The 15,853-nt window shown below is 35.8% G+C and overlaps 1 protein-coding gene across 3 annotated transcripts in view; it reads left to right on the top strand.

The window, feature by feature from the left end:
• Window positions 1–15,853, top strand: part of BLTP3B (bridge-like lipid transfer protein family member 3B) — a 59,071-nt gene that overhangs the window by 10,833 nt on the left and 32,385 nt on the right. For all 3 annotated transcript variants that reach the window (XM_054812803.1, XM_054812801.1, XM_054812802.1), the window contains 6 exons: window positions 6,991–7,153; window positions 8,262–8,300; window positions 9,999–10,090; window positions 11,658–11,847; window positions 14,757–14,897; window positions 15,464–15,634. In XM_054812803.1, coding sequence (XP_054668778.1) covers window positions 7,091–7,153; window positions 8,262–8,300; window positions 9,999–10,090; window positions 11,658–11,847; window positions 14,757–14,897; window positions 15,464–15,634 — 696 coding nt within the window. In that variant the 5' untranslated portion in view covers window positions 6,991–7,090. The remainder of the gene's footprint in view (window positions 1–6,990; window positions 7,154–8,261; window positions 8,301–9,998; window positions 10,091–11,657; window positions 11,848–14,756; window positions 14,898–15,463; window positions 15,635–15,853) is intronic.

Raw genomic sequence — 15,853 nt, 5'->3', positions numbered from 1 at the left:
TTTTCTAAAAAAAAGTATTTTTCACTTAGAACCCAGTAGTTTACATGAATTATATCTTCAGATGTCCAGTATCTTGCATCATCAATGACTCAGCTGTTGTTGCAAAGCCATTTGCTGATGTTGGGTTTCCTGAGAAGGTCAGTTTTCTGTGGACTTAATAACATGACTTTAATGTTACCTGTCAACTTTTACGCATTTTTTAACTCAGCCTGTGGAGCTAAGAGTCATTTACTACAAATCTTACATAAACCGTAGTTAATGGTTTCTTGCTGGGTGAAATACTACTTAATGCACTACATTAAAAATAGAACATTCCTAGGACAGCCAGGATTCACTCAAAATTATATTATATTATTATAGTATAATAATTATTCACTCAAAAGTTTCTTCTGCATCACAGTTCACCAACTTCTTCTAGGGCAACATATTCAAGTGCCTCTGGATTTCTATATATCCTTTGGATATGCTAGGTATCAGTGCTCTTGCAGTCTCCTGAGCAATTTCTATTAGCCTTAAGCCCTTACTGTATAGTTAATTTTTTGTAGCACCTTTTGTGATGCTTTTTGGTTGAAGTTTTTTAAAGTACCAAGAGAAGATATCAGTTGCTTGATTCTGGTCTTGTTTCATAGGTCTGAAGCATTAAAATAGACATCTTTTACAGAAGTTCCTTTTTTTGTATTTGCTTTGTATTCCCTGGTCTGTCACATCCATGCAAAATTTTCATTAGTGCCTTACTGTTTCAATACAGGTCAGTCACTTGTTGCATCTGTAAAGCCTGTCTTTAGTCTGTCTGCCATTCACTTAATCACAGCTAAATCTTTAATCCTGTATGACTGGATGTCTGTCTCACCTTTTCTCTTCTATCATACCTGGATCAAGAAGGGAATGCTACTAAGAACTCTTCTGAATGTTATTGTGTTTAATGTTACTGGTATGTAGAATTGTTTTTTGATCTAGGGAGGCTGTCTTTTTCTCATCAAGGGCTTGCTGCTATTTAAAAAGATCTAAGCATCTTTGTACTTTGGACTTAACTAATGATGTGCTGCCATGGGGAAAAGTATAGCAATGCTTCTGAGCTCAGAATTTGCAGGTGATGTTTTGTGCCTGAGATGCTGATATTTCTTCTGGCTTCCAGAAAGAAAATAGAAAAGAGAGAGGAAATTATATTGCCTGCAGCATGCTATTTGCTGTGACTTTTTTTTTTCCCCTTACTTAATGGTGGGAGGGATTTAGATATTTTTTTTTTTCAGATCAAACCAGTTACTGAAAATCAGCTTTGATTTGTGGTGTTCCACCGGATGAGAGGAACTTGCTTGTAACAGTAAACACTCTGATGATGTCAATGCTTTTTTTCCTGTGGCAGATTTAACAAAATGAGTTCTGTACCTCTTCTATTTAACCTCAAAGTCTTAAAATTTGAAGTGGTACAGTGAGCAGAACGATGATAGATCTCCTTCACCCTGTTACCTAGAGTCATGGGAAGCCAGTATCTTCCTCAGAAACACTTGAAAAAAGACTGTTTTTCTTGCTTCAGAAATTGTATAGAGTTCCTTAGTGATCTAATAATGTGGTTCAGCCAGGTGAAACAGGAAAAAAACTAGTCGTCTTTCAGTTCCATTTCTGCTGCTCTATTTTTGATACGATTGCCAGTCCTTGTTAGGCCATGCTTCCCTTTTTCAGAGCCTGTTGTTTTGAACCATACATCTTTTTAAGGAGTTCTAGTTTGTAACATGGAGATAAGCAAATCATGTGGCACATACTATGATTTCATAGTCTGTCATGATTAGAGCATACATGTAGGATCAAGTTGCTGAAGGATTGTATGTAAAAAGCAGGGGAGGCAGATGGTAGAGCCAGGTGGAAGAGATTGTATGTTCAGTAGATGTGCAAAACAGCTGAGAATTCCATGTCCAAACGTGATCCAGACTTCCACTAGTTATTTCTCTATTAAATCCAGAGGTTTGAGTTTCTGTTGATGAACTTGACAAGGCATCTGGTATTCTCTCCAAACCTTTGTGGAACCCTGCTCTAAGCTTCATGTGGTCTGTGGCTTTCATTATACGAACCATAAGCTTGTGCTTTCAGAGAAGTGTTTTCCCCTGTCTGCTCTACTGTTTTTTGGTTGTTTTTTGTTTCTAGTTTCACTTCTTGGCCATCTTCTCTGCAAGCATGGTAGAGTGCTCCATTCAGAGCTCCAAGCCTGCATTGTCACAAACAAAACTTTAGAAAATAAATATTTCAGGCAAGGAAAAAAATGAATCTTCTGTGTAGAGTTTTAGTTGTTTTAAAGAGAAAAGAATTAAAAGAACTGTTGTGGTCCTGACAAAATACAGTGATTGTAACTTATTACTCTACATATGATTCTTACTCCTGGGCTGTTACTGTGCAGTCTTTTATGCTTTTCACTAAACTCTTAGACTATACTCTGTAAATTACAATTGAACCATCTATCTAACTGCATAGTAATATTTAGTGTGTGTGTGTGTGTAAGTATATATGCACCTGAGGGAGCTATGTCAGGCAGCTTGTAATATTGATAACTTCATATTTCTGGATTCTTGCATTTAAAGGGTAAAATATTTTATAGCATTAATCTACCTTATAGAATTGAATATTGAAACTGAATTGAAATTCATGCTATGAGATATAGTAATTCAAACCTCAAATCATATGTTTTTAGAAAGGAAGGGTAGTTTGCGAAATTGAAAGTAAATCTGTGTAAACAGTTTTGTTAAGAATATCTTGTGGTATTAGCAAACCAGGTATGTATTGCCTCAATAACAGTGATATCTTACTGCCACAGCCAAACAGTGTAGCAGAAAGCTTTGGTGAACTCAACCATGGTCTTTATTTCCATTCCTCTTGCCCTTCACTTTTACTTTTCCCTGTTCTGCTTTATTCACTTCTTGTACCGAGTAGCGGGTATTAACACTCCGTCTGTTCCCTAGAGAAGGAACATCAATCAGGAGTTCATGGGATATTATGCTGGGAAATGGCCTTGTTGTTGAGGCCTCTGATCCCAGTTTGACCCAGTTTTTAAGGAGTAATTAACTCATTCTAAGGAATGAACACCAGGGTGAAAAACAAATGGTAAACCGGGAGGGGAGCTGTTTGCTTGTGCCGAGTCAGAGAGAAAAATGTGTGCGTATCATGAAGTTGGTGACATCATTAGTTCTGAGTAGTTATATGGAAAGGTCATAGAGAATTTTTAAATGGCTTTCCCCGATCAAAGATTTCTAATCATGAATCATCATGACACAATCAAAGATTTCTAATTACTACATATTCAGAATTACATGATTATACCCTAATTTTATGGGAAGTACCTCTCTGCTTTACATAAAAACTGTATCATAAACATGATAGCCTAATGAGCCCTCAAAGTTCAAGCAATTAAGCGTTCTATGTTACAGTACTGACTAAGAGACGCAGTAGTTCTTTAGATACAGAGATAACTTGCCAGCCTCCAAAGCCGTGCTGCCTCTTCCTTTAATTTTGCCTGGCAATAAATACTAAAAAACGTCCTCAACACTAGAATATTTAGGATAATATTAAAATTAAATTTACTAATAAAATTAAAAGTTAATAGTATTAAAATATTAAATTGCAGATTCTGTCTGGGTAACAGTTTTGTCAGTGATGATTATACCAAGTTCAGTAGAACTTGCACTAGACACACATCAGTGCGTCTGTGGTCCATCTTCTCCCTGAGTCTCTCTTGACTGAATGCAAAGCACAGCATAAAGAAAAGTCAAAGTAGCGTGGCTTAGTGGGGCATGTCCTAGTTTGATGTACCGCGGGATCCTAGAACAATACCATTTGGAGAGCTGTGATTGCCCTAGGGCTTTTTTTAAACTATTTTTAATTCAAAATGCCTTTCTTTTTGTTGTTTGGCTCTTCTTTTAATTTTATGCGTGAAGATCATAATCTTGTAAATTCTAACTAACAAGTATGATCACATTGTCTTTTGCGGAGCTAGCTGCCCAAATAGGCCAACTTCTAATTTTTTGTATTTTAAATTAGAGGCCACTACATAAAACTAAAAGGTTTTCCTGTTATATCAAGTAGTATGAAATGGTTCTAAAGTGCTGAAAATATCCAACAGAGAAACAAAAGTGTAGTCTATGGAACAAGTGAGTTTAGAATGAGCAGGCAACTGGCACAGAAACCTGAAGTGTTGACAACCTCAGTGGAAAATTGGCTCTGGACAAAGCAGAGAGTCATAGCAGATGTGGCTGTTGTATATTATGAAGTTACTATGGGTTTTTGGGAAACACCACTGTCTCCTCAGCATCCACTCATCGGTCGCATTGCAGCCATGGAAGTGGAATGAAGAGATCTGCTGCTAGAGGTGCCTACACCTGAAATACCTTCTCACAACTCACCTGTTAAGTTTCTTTCTGTGACTCTTGACATAAAGGGTGTAGTCTTTACTGGTAGAGATCCTCTTATGTTGGTCTGTGCTGAATGAAGCAGCACTCAGAGCATTTTTCTTTTTGCTGACTGCAGGAGAGTTAACAAATTCAAAGCAACACTCTTGGAAGAATTAAAAAAAAATAAATGTAGAAATGGGGGGAGGGAATGATGCTCCTTGTCAAGACTGCTTTCTCTGTCCTGCTCCTTGTTGGGAGGGACTGGCTCCTATTTTGTCTGAAGGATGTCAGAAGTAACTCAAGATTGGCTTTGCTGTCTCCATTCTCCTTCTTAATGGTATTTGGTGTATTTCTCACTGCGAAGTTTGGAAACCCATTCTTGTAGATCCTCTGGGTCCCACTGTCATGTGTCTGCAGTTGAGACCAAGACGATGGTTAGATCCACCTCCAAATTGTGTGACATTTCTTGTGTGCCATTGTGACAGGGAACCCTGAGGGGACTTCTCCCACAGAGCATGAGTCTCAGGAGGCTCTCTGTGTGTGTAATGGCAGAATATATTGGCATTTGCTGTGTAAATGTGACTTTAAAACAACACCAATTTGTGATTCTTATCTTGACCCTCATCTCAAAAGTTGAGAGCAAGAGAGATACTATGTTACTGAAAGCATTCAATAGCTGCTGTTTTCTTCTAGGATTTTGAATTAGCTGAGTCAGATGAGACTTGTCAATGATCTCTGAGATACTAGGCTTTATATTTTGCAGTTACTGCAGGATGTTCTACTGAGGGAGGTTATTCAGCTCTTCTCATGATTCTGTGTTGTTAAAAGGAACAAGGAAGGGTAACCAGAAAATTAAATAATTTGAAGTCCTCTATTCCCCTCATAATGTTTCTAAATGGAACATTTAGAAGTACATTAGTTGTCAAGGAAAATGTATATGTCAATAGCATTATCTTAACATACTTGTAGTACTGGAATTATTAAAATATATTATTTATGAATGAAAGCTCATTCCTTCTGGATAATTTATGCTTTTTAAGCAATACAGAAACAACTGCAACACTTTTATCATAAACAATGTGTCTAGTATTATTTGCAAATACATCTCAAATAATTTCAAGCTTGGCATAGTAAAAAAAAAAAAAAATTAAGTGAACTTTTAATTCTGAACGAGCTTCTTCGCCTGTGCATTGTGGCCACCCCCAGATGCCTTGATCTTTGAGAGCTCCTCTTTATGATTAAATTAACAGGTGATGAAACTGTAAGTTTATGATGTCTGGCTGAATGTTTTATAGGAGTGGTAAAATGGGCGTTTGGGTTTTGTCAGGCTAGGTAAGCGCATTTCCAAAGCTTGCCATCACAACAACACAGCAAAGCAATTGGACTAGAAAAAGCCTGCCATGGTTTAAGCCACACTTGGAAACTGTTAAGAGGGAAAGCTTCCCACCCTTCTTCACCTTCTTCTGCTGTCTCCCCCTGGGTATCTGACTTAATAAGGACCTTGTAGTTCAGACAGAAATCGGTCTCTCGAATGGGAAGGAAATGTCGGAGTTGCAGCTCCCGGGGCGTTGCTTCAGGGCAATGTTCGATCACGGTGGACAGACAAACCCCTTTGCTCTCTGCCTGCAAAATATCAGCACGGGGAGATTTCACTGGGAGAAGTCCCAAGGAGTAATGCAAACAGTAGTATTTTCTGTTACCTAGTCTTGTAAAATTAGACCCAACTTGTGAGCAGAAACAAATTTCAATGGCAGAATGCAAGTGTGATTAAGTATAGCCTGTTCTTCAGCTTGTGGTAGATACGATGCTACAGCTGTTGATTTGAGAGTGAAGTACCCATGATTTTTGTCATGTTATCTCACAAGGATGTGAACCATTTCACACAGTCATGCAGACTGTTCTGTTGTATCAGCAAATCATAGTGCCTTTGAAATATAATGAAATGTATTGCATATATACTCTTCTAAATAGTTACATTTTTTTGTATATCAAATTAACCTTTCAAGTTTTCTTCCAATATATTACATACACCATGCTGCTGTATGTATATTTCTAATTTATGTTATTAAATTCTATGATTAAATCTAATGAATATTTTAAATAAAACTTCTCATTTAAAGATTTTAACAGTAAATATATATAGCAAGGAGCTATTTAAAAGGAGTAGCTTTTTTGTTACCCCTCCTGAGTGAATCTAAGCCACAGCTGCTTGCTCTAAGAAAGAAATTGTTGTAGAAATTTTGGATGGTTTTTTCCCTCCTTTTAAAAAACTAAAGAGTGAAGTGGATTCACTTCTACCTCATATGGTTTAAAATAAATAGTTAAATGCTTTGAATTAAGGGCTTGTTATTCTAGGCAATGTAAAAATTAGAAGATACCATATAATATATTTAATTTTGTTTATGTACTTGTACATGGAGTTGATGAGATGCAAAAATTTAGAGGGACAAAGGACTTCCATGATACTATTTCTTTCCAAGGTGAAATTGTACCTAAGAACCTAAGATGATTTCCTCACCCCAGCCTCCCAGACCATTGCTTTAAGTTAAATTGTCAGCTATATGTGGGACAGTCATGGCTTTATATGCATTTACCTAAGGCGCATGTTTGGTTTTAGGTTCACCAAAAATCTGTCACCTGACAAGATCAACCTGAGCACATTAAAAGGGGAAGGTCAGCTGACCAATTTAGAGCTGGATCAAGAGGTGCTTCAGAACATGCTGGATCTTCCAACATGGCTTGCTATAAACAAGGTCTTTTGCAATAAAGCATCCATTAGGGTGAGTATTTTACTGTGCTGGAATTGTAATTAGCCAAATCTTTCTTTTTTTTCCTTCTGTCTCTGTAAACTTTCAAGCAACTTTGTATTAATAGAAAATTGTGATAAGTGCCTGCTAAAAAATTTAGAGAAAAACAAAGATGTTACCAGGACTAATTTCTGACTAATTTTTGTTTCTCGTGTGATGACATGGAATATGTACGGAAAAGATGAAAATAAGCTGTGATTTTTATTGTAAATTTTTTTTTCTTTCTGAGCAGAACTTATTCCTGTACATTCTGAAATAGAGGTAGAGATAGAAGCTTGTATTTGCCCATGGTAATTAGTCTACTATATTTATTATTCTCTTTTTTTATGTGTTTTATTCTCTTAAAGAGAAGAGATTACTTCTGTTGTTTTTTTTCTTGTTCCTTTCCTATTCCCAAAAATATCTTTCCAAGATCTTTGTGGAAAATGTAGAAACACTCTAAATCTAGTAGATGTTGCTTTTTTGTCCTTGAGGCTGCTAAGAATTGTAGAAATGTATATAATTTCTCCTAGATTATACTAGTATGAGAGTAAGAAATTAAGCTATGGCTTGTTTTTGATAGAAGTTGTGATCTGGTCGAACTTTGGCAGCTCTTCAGTCTTTTTTTTTTTTTCCCCTTCTTTTTTTCTTTTTTTTTTCTTTCCTTTTTTTTTTTCCTAATGGGAGATTGTCCTGATTTTTCTGAATGCAGTAAACTTGATGCTTTGTTGCAGGCATCCAATTACTCGTAAGCCAACAGAGCAGATGTGGATTTTTCTTTCCTTTTAAAGGAAAGAATGTGGAAGACAGTGCTGCCTTTTCTGATGCTTGACAACTCAGTATTAAAGAGACAGATTCTATTTTGTTCTTCTGTTTTCTGCTCAGTGATAAGTAGATTTTAAAGTTCTGTTTTTAACGTCTAAAATTTAAGTGTGTGCATAAATTACTATACAGTATTAGATAAACTTGATATTTTGAAAGTAATATTATTCTGAGTTCAGGAGTTACAAATATAATTTGTATACATGAACCACATTCTAAACAAATGCTTTACTGTATTTCTGAAATTTACTTTGCTTTAGAATAATGTTTTCCTTTGCAGATACCATGGACAAAATTGAAAACACATCCCATCTGTTTGGTGAGTTCTGAGATCAACTCCTAAATATACTCTGTTTAAAGCAGAATTTATCTTAAATATTTATATAGTTCTCTTGACTTGACTCTAGAAATAACTGAAAAATAACGGAATGAATAACTGAAACAGGCCTTTACTAAGTGTCCTCTGGGTAGGGGAAGACCAAGACCAAATGCCTTAATGTTTTTGTTGGTAGGTTTGGTTTTTTAATCTATGGCTTTGAGCATCATCACTTTTATGTTTAACTGTTAGCTAATTTCTGTCAAGTTCTTCAGTCATTACATTTTAGTTTGGGTTTACCTGAAAAGTAGTTATTTTTCCAACTAACTCTTTTACAAGTTCCTGCCTGTCTTTTGGAGCTGCCTTTTCTAAGGACTCTTTTCTGTTCTACTTCTGTACTCTACTCAATGTTCTCAGTTATAGCAGGTTTGATACTTACAACGTTTACAGGGTTTCTGTAACAGCCTAGGATTCGGCCTGGATATAAATAGGATGCAAAATTTGTAAATAGGACTCAACAACAATTAGAAGTAATACTAATTCTTGCATGTGTTTAATTTTGTTCTTTATTTTTAAGTATACTAAGAAATGTAGTAGCACCAGAAGTGATTTGCTTGATGATGGCTAAACTTTCTTAATTGTGTTTACTTAGGAATTAATATTCCTTTAACTGTCGTACTTCCCAGTCTTCCTGTGAATTCCTGAATGTGCTTTTCATTCCTTAGTTCTGAATCAGACTTGGAAAAGACACATTGTTTTAAATACTTGACGCATTTGCTAGTGACCCAGTTGTAATGTACTAATGTCTGTACTGCTCTTCTGGACACACAGAGCTTGAAGTGTGGTAATGCTGAAGTGGGATGATTCAGCCTCTTGACTGTAAGATGCAACTGCCAAATTAGGAAATCAGTTTAAGCTGTGCTATTCTTAAAGATTACATACTTTGACCTACGGTAGCAAGGCCTGATTGTTTGCTTTGCTTCTATTGAACTTACATTAGCAATCTTTGCGGCTAAGGTAACTTTCAAGGTCACTGTTTTTATTTAAAGCTTTCCTTGAACAAGTGCATTAAATGGAAATTGATAACAAAAGTTTACTCTTCAATGGCAGACCTTACAACAACCTTTTTGACTTCTAAAGGAAGGTGAATTGAATGGCCTAAATGTCCAACTTCAGCCCTTTATTACATCACTGAACTTCCACTATTTTGGTGGGGATATTTTTGCTACCGAGAGTTCAATTAAATTGGAACAGCATCCTCTGCATAGCTTAGGAGGTAACTAGAAACCATTTGCCTAGCCAAAGGTACTGTCATTGAGCTGAGTCTCCCTTTGTGAAAATCCATCGGTTAACATAGTGGCAAATACTAAGTTATCTTTGTTCATAATCAATTTCTGTTTCTATATAATAAACAATGTAATTTTGAGGAGTGCTTTGGGGACTCAAGGATGCTATGCAGCATTTTTTCGTCTCTCAAAGTGCAGTAGTTGCCAGTAAGAATAGACCGATACCTACATCCAGGTGTTGTTTGTTAACTCCTATTTATATTACACAAACATTGACGTGGTAAGAAATGTTCCATGTATATTTCAGGAAAAGTTCTCAAGTAATTTTTTTGTTGGTTGTTTTTTTTGTTCTTCATATGTCATCTCTTTACTTTGTTACCTCTTAGGTCTCAAATTTTTTGTTTTGTTTTTCAAGTCCTTGGATAAAGTTGTAATGGAAATGAGCACATGTGAAGAGCCACGTGCCCCTAATGGACCCTCTCCTATAGCAACGGCATCTGGACAGAGGTCAGTGGTGATACTTAAACGTAATTGATCAAAAAAAGGTTAAATTACTTGTTTTGAATTACTATAAAACACTTAGATCCCCTGAAAATTTCCATAAGTATATGGGGTTGTAGCTTGCCATTTCCATTTCTCCAAAATTTTATTTTATCACTTGTGGGTGGTGTTACATATGTGCAGAGATAATGGAACTATCAGACTCAAGCCTGGAAAGAACATCTGAACTATGTATGGAGTTTCCTAGGCATGTTTCATATGGGTGCAGCCACTGCATCGAAAATTTAACAAGTTTAATTAATATTAAGGTTTTTTGAAAATTAAAGAATTCAACCTATTAAATTAAAAAAATTAAAGAATTTAATTAAAGAAAAGAATTCAAATTATTTGGAAAATATATGTATAAAAAATGTTGGGGTGGGGTTTTTCAAACTTTTATTTTTCCTTTGTTTCATCTAAAAAACAATATTAAGTGTTATTTGTTAGTGTGGTGTTCTATTTCCTTTATTGTATCAACCAAATCTTACTGAAAGATTTTATGCACACTGTATAGCTCAGAAGTCCAGTAATTTGGTGGGAAAATATAGCATTATATCAGTGATTTTCACCCCCTTACACCTCACCAATCATTTCTTTTTTATGGACCCAAAACATTTTTTCAGTGGGCATAAGGACCCATATACAGAGAAATGAATTTGATAATACAATTGCTTCTCTTATTTTAACTTCTGCGTAATATTTAGAATTAGTCCATGGGATTCTACATCTCCTAGGGTACAGCTTGAAAGTCATTGCCATAGAGATTCTGTGTAGGATGAAAGTTATAAAAAGGAAAAGGAACGGCAAACCACATAAACTGTACTTTTAAAACAAGCAGAAAAAAATGCAAAAAATGTTAGATGTTAAAAGAACATTTAAAATACAAGTTTCCATTCACTAATCTAAAGCATTTGGAACACATAAGATTTTTTTTTTAAATTAATTGCAACTGCTTTATCTTTTTTAATACTGGAATGCGTGTTAATTTGGTGTAGAAATGTAACCACCATTTAGGTTGCCTTTCTTTTATAGAATGAAACTATTTTGCATATATGAAAGATATTAGTTTTAATGAGTGGAATAACTTAGCTTATAAAGATAAATACTAACCAGATTGGAATTGTCAAAAAAGTAATTTGATATGAATTACTCCTTACTTACATAAACGAGAGTAAGATTTCTACGTAATGCTGTAGACTTTTATTCTTGTGTATGTATAATATATTGTTTCATTTTTTATACATTTTTATATATATATATAAAATATTTATAATGGAAAAACTGCATAAATTGTTATACTTCCTGGAGATTGGTCTTGGTCCAAAATATGTTCTTTAATGACTATTTTGAGAATAGGATAGTAGGGTGGAAACTAGTGTAAACTAGATCAAGTATATTGAACAAAAATTCATAACTGGACAATACATAAGGAACTTTATGGTTCGTTTCATGTTGTATTTCAGCTGTTTATTAAGTTTAATTTTATGCCCCTTCATTAGGTGTGTATTTAATATGTTGGCATTTCACTTTTTAGTGAATATGGCTTTGCTGAAAAAGTGGTCGAAGGCATTTCGGTTTCTGTGAACTCCATTATAATAAGGATTGGTGCAAAAGCCTTTAATGCTTCATTTGAACTTTCCCAGCTGAGAATATATAGTGTAAATGCAAACTGGGAACATGCTGACCTCAGATTTACCCGAATACAAGAAGCTCAACGTGGAGAGGTAAATACTATCTTTTGCTAACTTTTTTTTCCTTGATTTTGTGGTAAAGGAGGAGGAAGTAGAATTGAAACCTTTTATGGTATGTGTAGGAAACATGCCGTTACTGGGAATGGAGATATTCTGTGCTCAGTAATTTCAGCTGTCTTCTGGGAACACAAGGATATAAAAATGGTGGATGTGAGTTTGATCAGATGTCATGTCTCTAGCAGTGGCCAAAGTGGATTCTTAGGGAAGAGCAAAGACCAGGGCAAGCATATATGTACTGTTCCCCCCTTATGTTCTTGAAGCTTATGACCATTTTAAAATGCAAACTGGACCAGACTTGAAGAATAGTGAAAGAAAAAAGAATGCTATATTAAATGTGGAAGGATAGGGTGGTATGCTGGGTTTTTTATTCCTGTTTTTATTATTTTTAAAGCTTTAACTGGTTATTTATTTGCTTGTGAGGGTTTGCCTAATAAGCATTCTTTTTTTCCTTTAAGCAGTTTTAACTGCATTTTAATAAAGTTCCTATGCAAGAACTAAATATTTTTCTTGGAATAACTGAATCATCTGTATACAAAATGTAATAGCAGTGGAGTGCATACTTTTCTACTGTCAGGAGAGAACTTAACATGGAAGTCCTAGAGTGGTGTACACCACTCTTGCTTTCTCCCATGTAATCAAAGTAAAATGGATACTGAGTGCAAGGGTGGTTCTAAATATTTTATGTTGTATTGAGAAGGATTTACTTTAGCATGCATCTGGCCTTGGATAAATAGATGTTTCAAATTTTGCCCATTTTTGCCCATTTAGAGACACTTATTCCAAAACAAACAGTTTACTCAGGGAGTCTGGTAGCTGCTTTTTATGTAGGAAAAGAACCCCCAAGAGAATGTTAAAAAATACCACAAAAATAAAAAGTTGAAAACTATTTTTCTGACAGTTTGCCTTTTCTGCAGCTTGTCTGTATGCTAATGTTCATGTGTTAATGAAGTCTAAAGAGGAGGGATTACAGTTTGACTAGATAGAATTTTATATTGCCATATTTTTTTGTTTTGTGCTTTTTAGGAAGAATTTGATCCTGAATAGTCACCCCATACACAACAGAGCTTTCCTTGGGGAGTGTTCCTTTTAGTGCAATGAATTCTGGAACCACAGATTTCTAGAAACTGTAGTGAATGATTTGTTAGCAGTAAATTGCATGAAAAGGTGAAAAACCAAAACCGACACTGTTTTAAGGGAGTAAGCTTTTAGCTTTGCACTGTAGCCACACTCTTAATGTAATAAGGAATCTCCTTAGAATTTTTTTAGAAGCTTCTATTCATGCTGCATCTCCTGGATGAGGAGAGTAGGTACTCTGCTTTTCTGCAGATAATATTTTTCAGGCTACTTTGCACTGTGCCTTTTCATCTTGCTCACTTCATTGTGTGTGCCTCCTTCCCAAACACTTTGGATATGTTTTACTTAAGTCTCTGCTTATATTTGCAGGACATAGGCTGTACAGTTTTCAAATTGACAAGAAGAGAATGACAGCTGAAAAATAAGACACATACCAAATGAACTCTTCCCTCTTCCACTTTCTCTGTGGCTGATCTTTTTTTCTTCAGAGACTAATGTAGGAAGAAGTTTTAGGGAAACTAGGATTAATGGTTTTTTTCCTTTTGATAACCCGCTCATTTGATGTTTTCCAACCATATCCTGGGCCGCATCAAAAGACGTGTGACCAGCAGGTCAAGGGAGGTGATTCTCCCTCACCCTCTATTCCACTCTTGTGAGACCCCACCTGGAGTACTGTATCCAGCTCTGGGGGCCCCAGTACAAAAAGGACATGGAGCTGTTGGAGTGAGTCCAGAGGAGGGCCATGAAGCTGATCAGAGGGCTGGAGCACCTCTCCTATGAGGACAGGCTGAGAGAGTTGGGGTGGTTCAGCCTGGGGAAGAGAAGGCTCCAGGGAGACCTTATTGCAGCCTTCCCGTACCTGAAGGAGGCCTACAGGAGAGATGGAGAGGCACTATTTACAAGGGCATGGAGTGACAGGATGAGGGGTAATGGTTTTAAACTGAAGGAGGGTCGATTTAGATTAGATATAAGGAGGAAATTCTTCACCATGAGGGTTGCGAGGCGCTGGAACAGGTTGCCTAGAGAAATTGTGAATTCCCCATCCCTGGAAGTGTTCAAGGCCAGGTTGGATGAGGCTTTGGGCAACCTGGTCTAGTGGAGGGTGTCCCTGCCCGTGGCAGGGGGGGTTGGAACTAGGTGATCTTTGAGGTCACTTCCAACCCAAACCATTCTATGATTCTATGATGTTGCTGCTGGATGATCACTCCTTTTCCTGTATTTGATTTTCAATATCCGACTGTACTTCCTGCTCTTCTATCATTATTCTAACATTTGCTTGCTGTGTCTTCTAGAAATCCTTGTCATGGATTCAAAGTTTGTGGGGTCTATATGGCATAAAATGTACTCAATGTTTAACTTTCTCTTTTAATTGAAATAAAACCCTCCAAAAATCTCTCCCATCCTGTAGCTTTGCTTCCCTCCTGGCTCTTTTCCTATGTATTAGGCTTTAGCATTTTGAAACTAAAGTATACAGTCTTCTTTTTCTTCTTCTACCAAAAGCAACCTATATGCAGTAATTGTGACCTTTATTTTTTTCTGAATATTTTAAATGCTGCTTGTTACCTCTGCCTGTTTGGAACTAGCTTAACCTTTCTGTGACATTCTGGACGTAGAGAGAAGGATCAGGGCTTTACTTCCTGATACCTGTAACTGAAGTAATAAGTGCCTTGTATTTGTTCTGATCACATAGGTCTGCATGAAGGATAAATGTGAGTGTGTTTGTGTATATATATGTGCAGATATATACATGCACATGCTTAGGCTCAAGTAAACTGGAGGTGTTTTTCTCTTTTTCTCTCTCTTTAAAGGTTTTGACTTTTAAAGAAATCAACTGGCAGATGATCAGAATAGAAGCAGATGCAATCCAGAGTTCTAAGCATGAAATCATGAGTGCTCCAGTTCGACTGATTACTAACCAATCAAAAATTAGGGTCACGCTTAAAAGAAGGGTAAACTAGAAAAGTTTGAAATCTTCTATTTTATGAATTAATTTTTAACTCATGCTCTTAATACATACATGCACATAATAAAAGTTTTAAATTTAGGCCATACAAATGTAGAAATCCCTGAACTAATTTTTTAATAACCTATAATTGGTAAAATTGTTTACAAGAAGAATTGCAGGCAGAATTTGAAGATGAAGACCTTGCAGAGGTCCTGCTAATGAAATCGTTTGATCTGCAAATCTTCGTTTATGATGATGCATGTTGTCTTACCTCTCTAGATTCAGGCTATATTTACATTACTTACATTTAGAGAAATGTATCAGTTTGATATCCAATGAATGCCAAAGAAAAAGTGAGGCATAAATATACTATATCTTAGGTACTTTTTAGGTAATGAGAAGAATACAATTTAAAATAAAAAACCATGTTTGTTATTTATATGGAAGAACTTTGCTTTTTGGGAAAGGTGGTTTTTGCATTCAACTCTTTTTTTTTTTTTCTTGTATTTGATATAAGAAATATAAGTATTTAATGAACCCATTTGACTGACTTAAATTTTTATTCTACAGTTAAAGGATTGTAATGTAGTGGCATCAAAACTGGTTCTGATTCTGGATGATTTGCTCTGGGTTTTGACTGATTCCCAGTTGAAAGCCATGGTGCAGTATGCCAAATCTCTTAGTGAAGCCATAGAGAAATCAACAGAACAGAGAAAAAGCTTGGCTTCTGAAACAGCACAGGTATGATAATTGATTGTCTCACTGTATCATCAGGTATTCTAAAATACAGCACAGTGTGGCTAATTGTGTTAATTTATTTAAGAGAATGTTCAGTTATTCATTTTCATTCAGTTGTGTATCTTAAATTACATCGGGAATGAATCACAGTAATGTAAAATAGACTTTATTTTACAAGATTTTGTGTATTGATGTTAATTGCAGGAAAGAAAAAAGTTGTAT

This window comes from Grus americana, chromosome 1 (assembly GCF_028858705.1).
Source record: "Grus americana isolate bGruAme1 chromosome 1, bGruAme1.mat, whole genome shotgun sequence".
Taxonomy (NCBI): domain Eukaryota; kingdom Metazoa; phylum Chordata; class Aves; order Gruiformes; family Gruidae; genus Grus; species Grus americana.
Note: the sequence above shows the minus strand (reverse complement) of the source record. Positions and strands in the feature narration are given on the sequence as shown.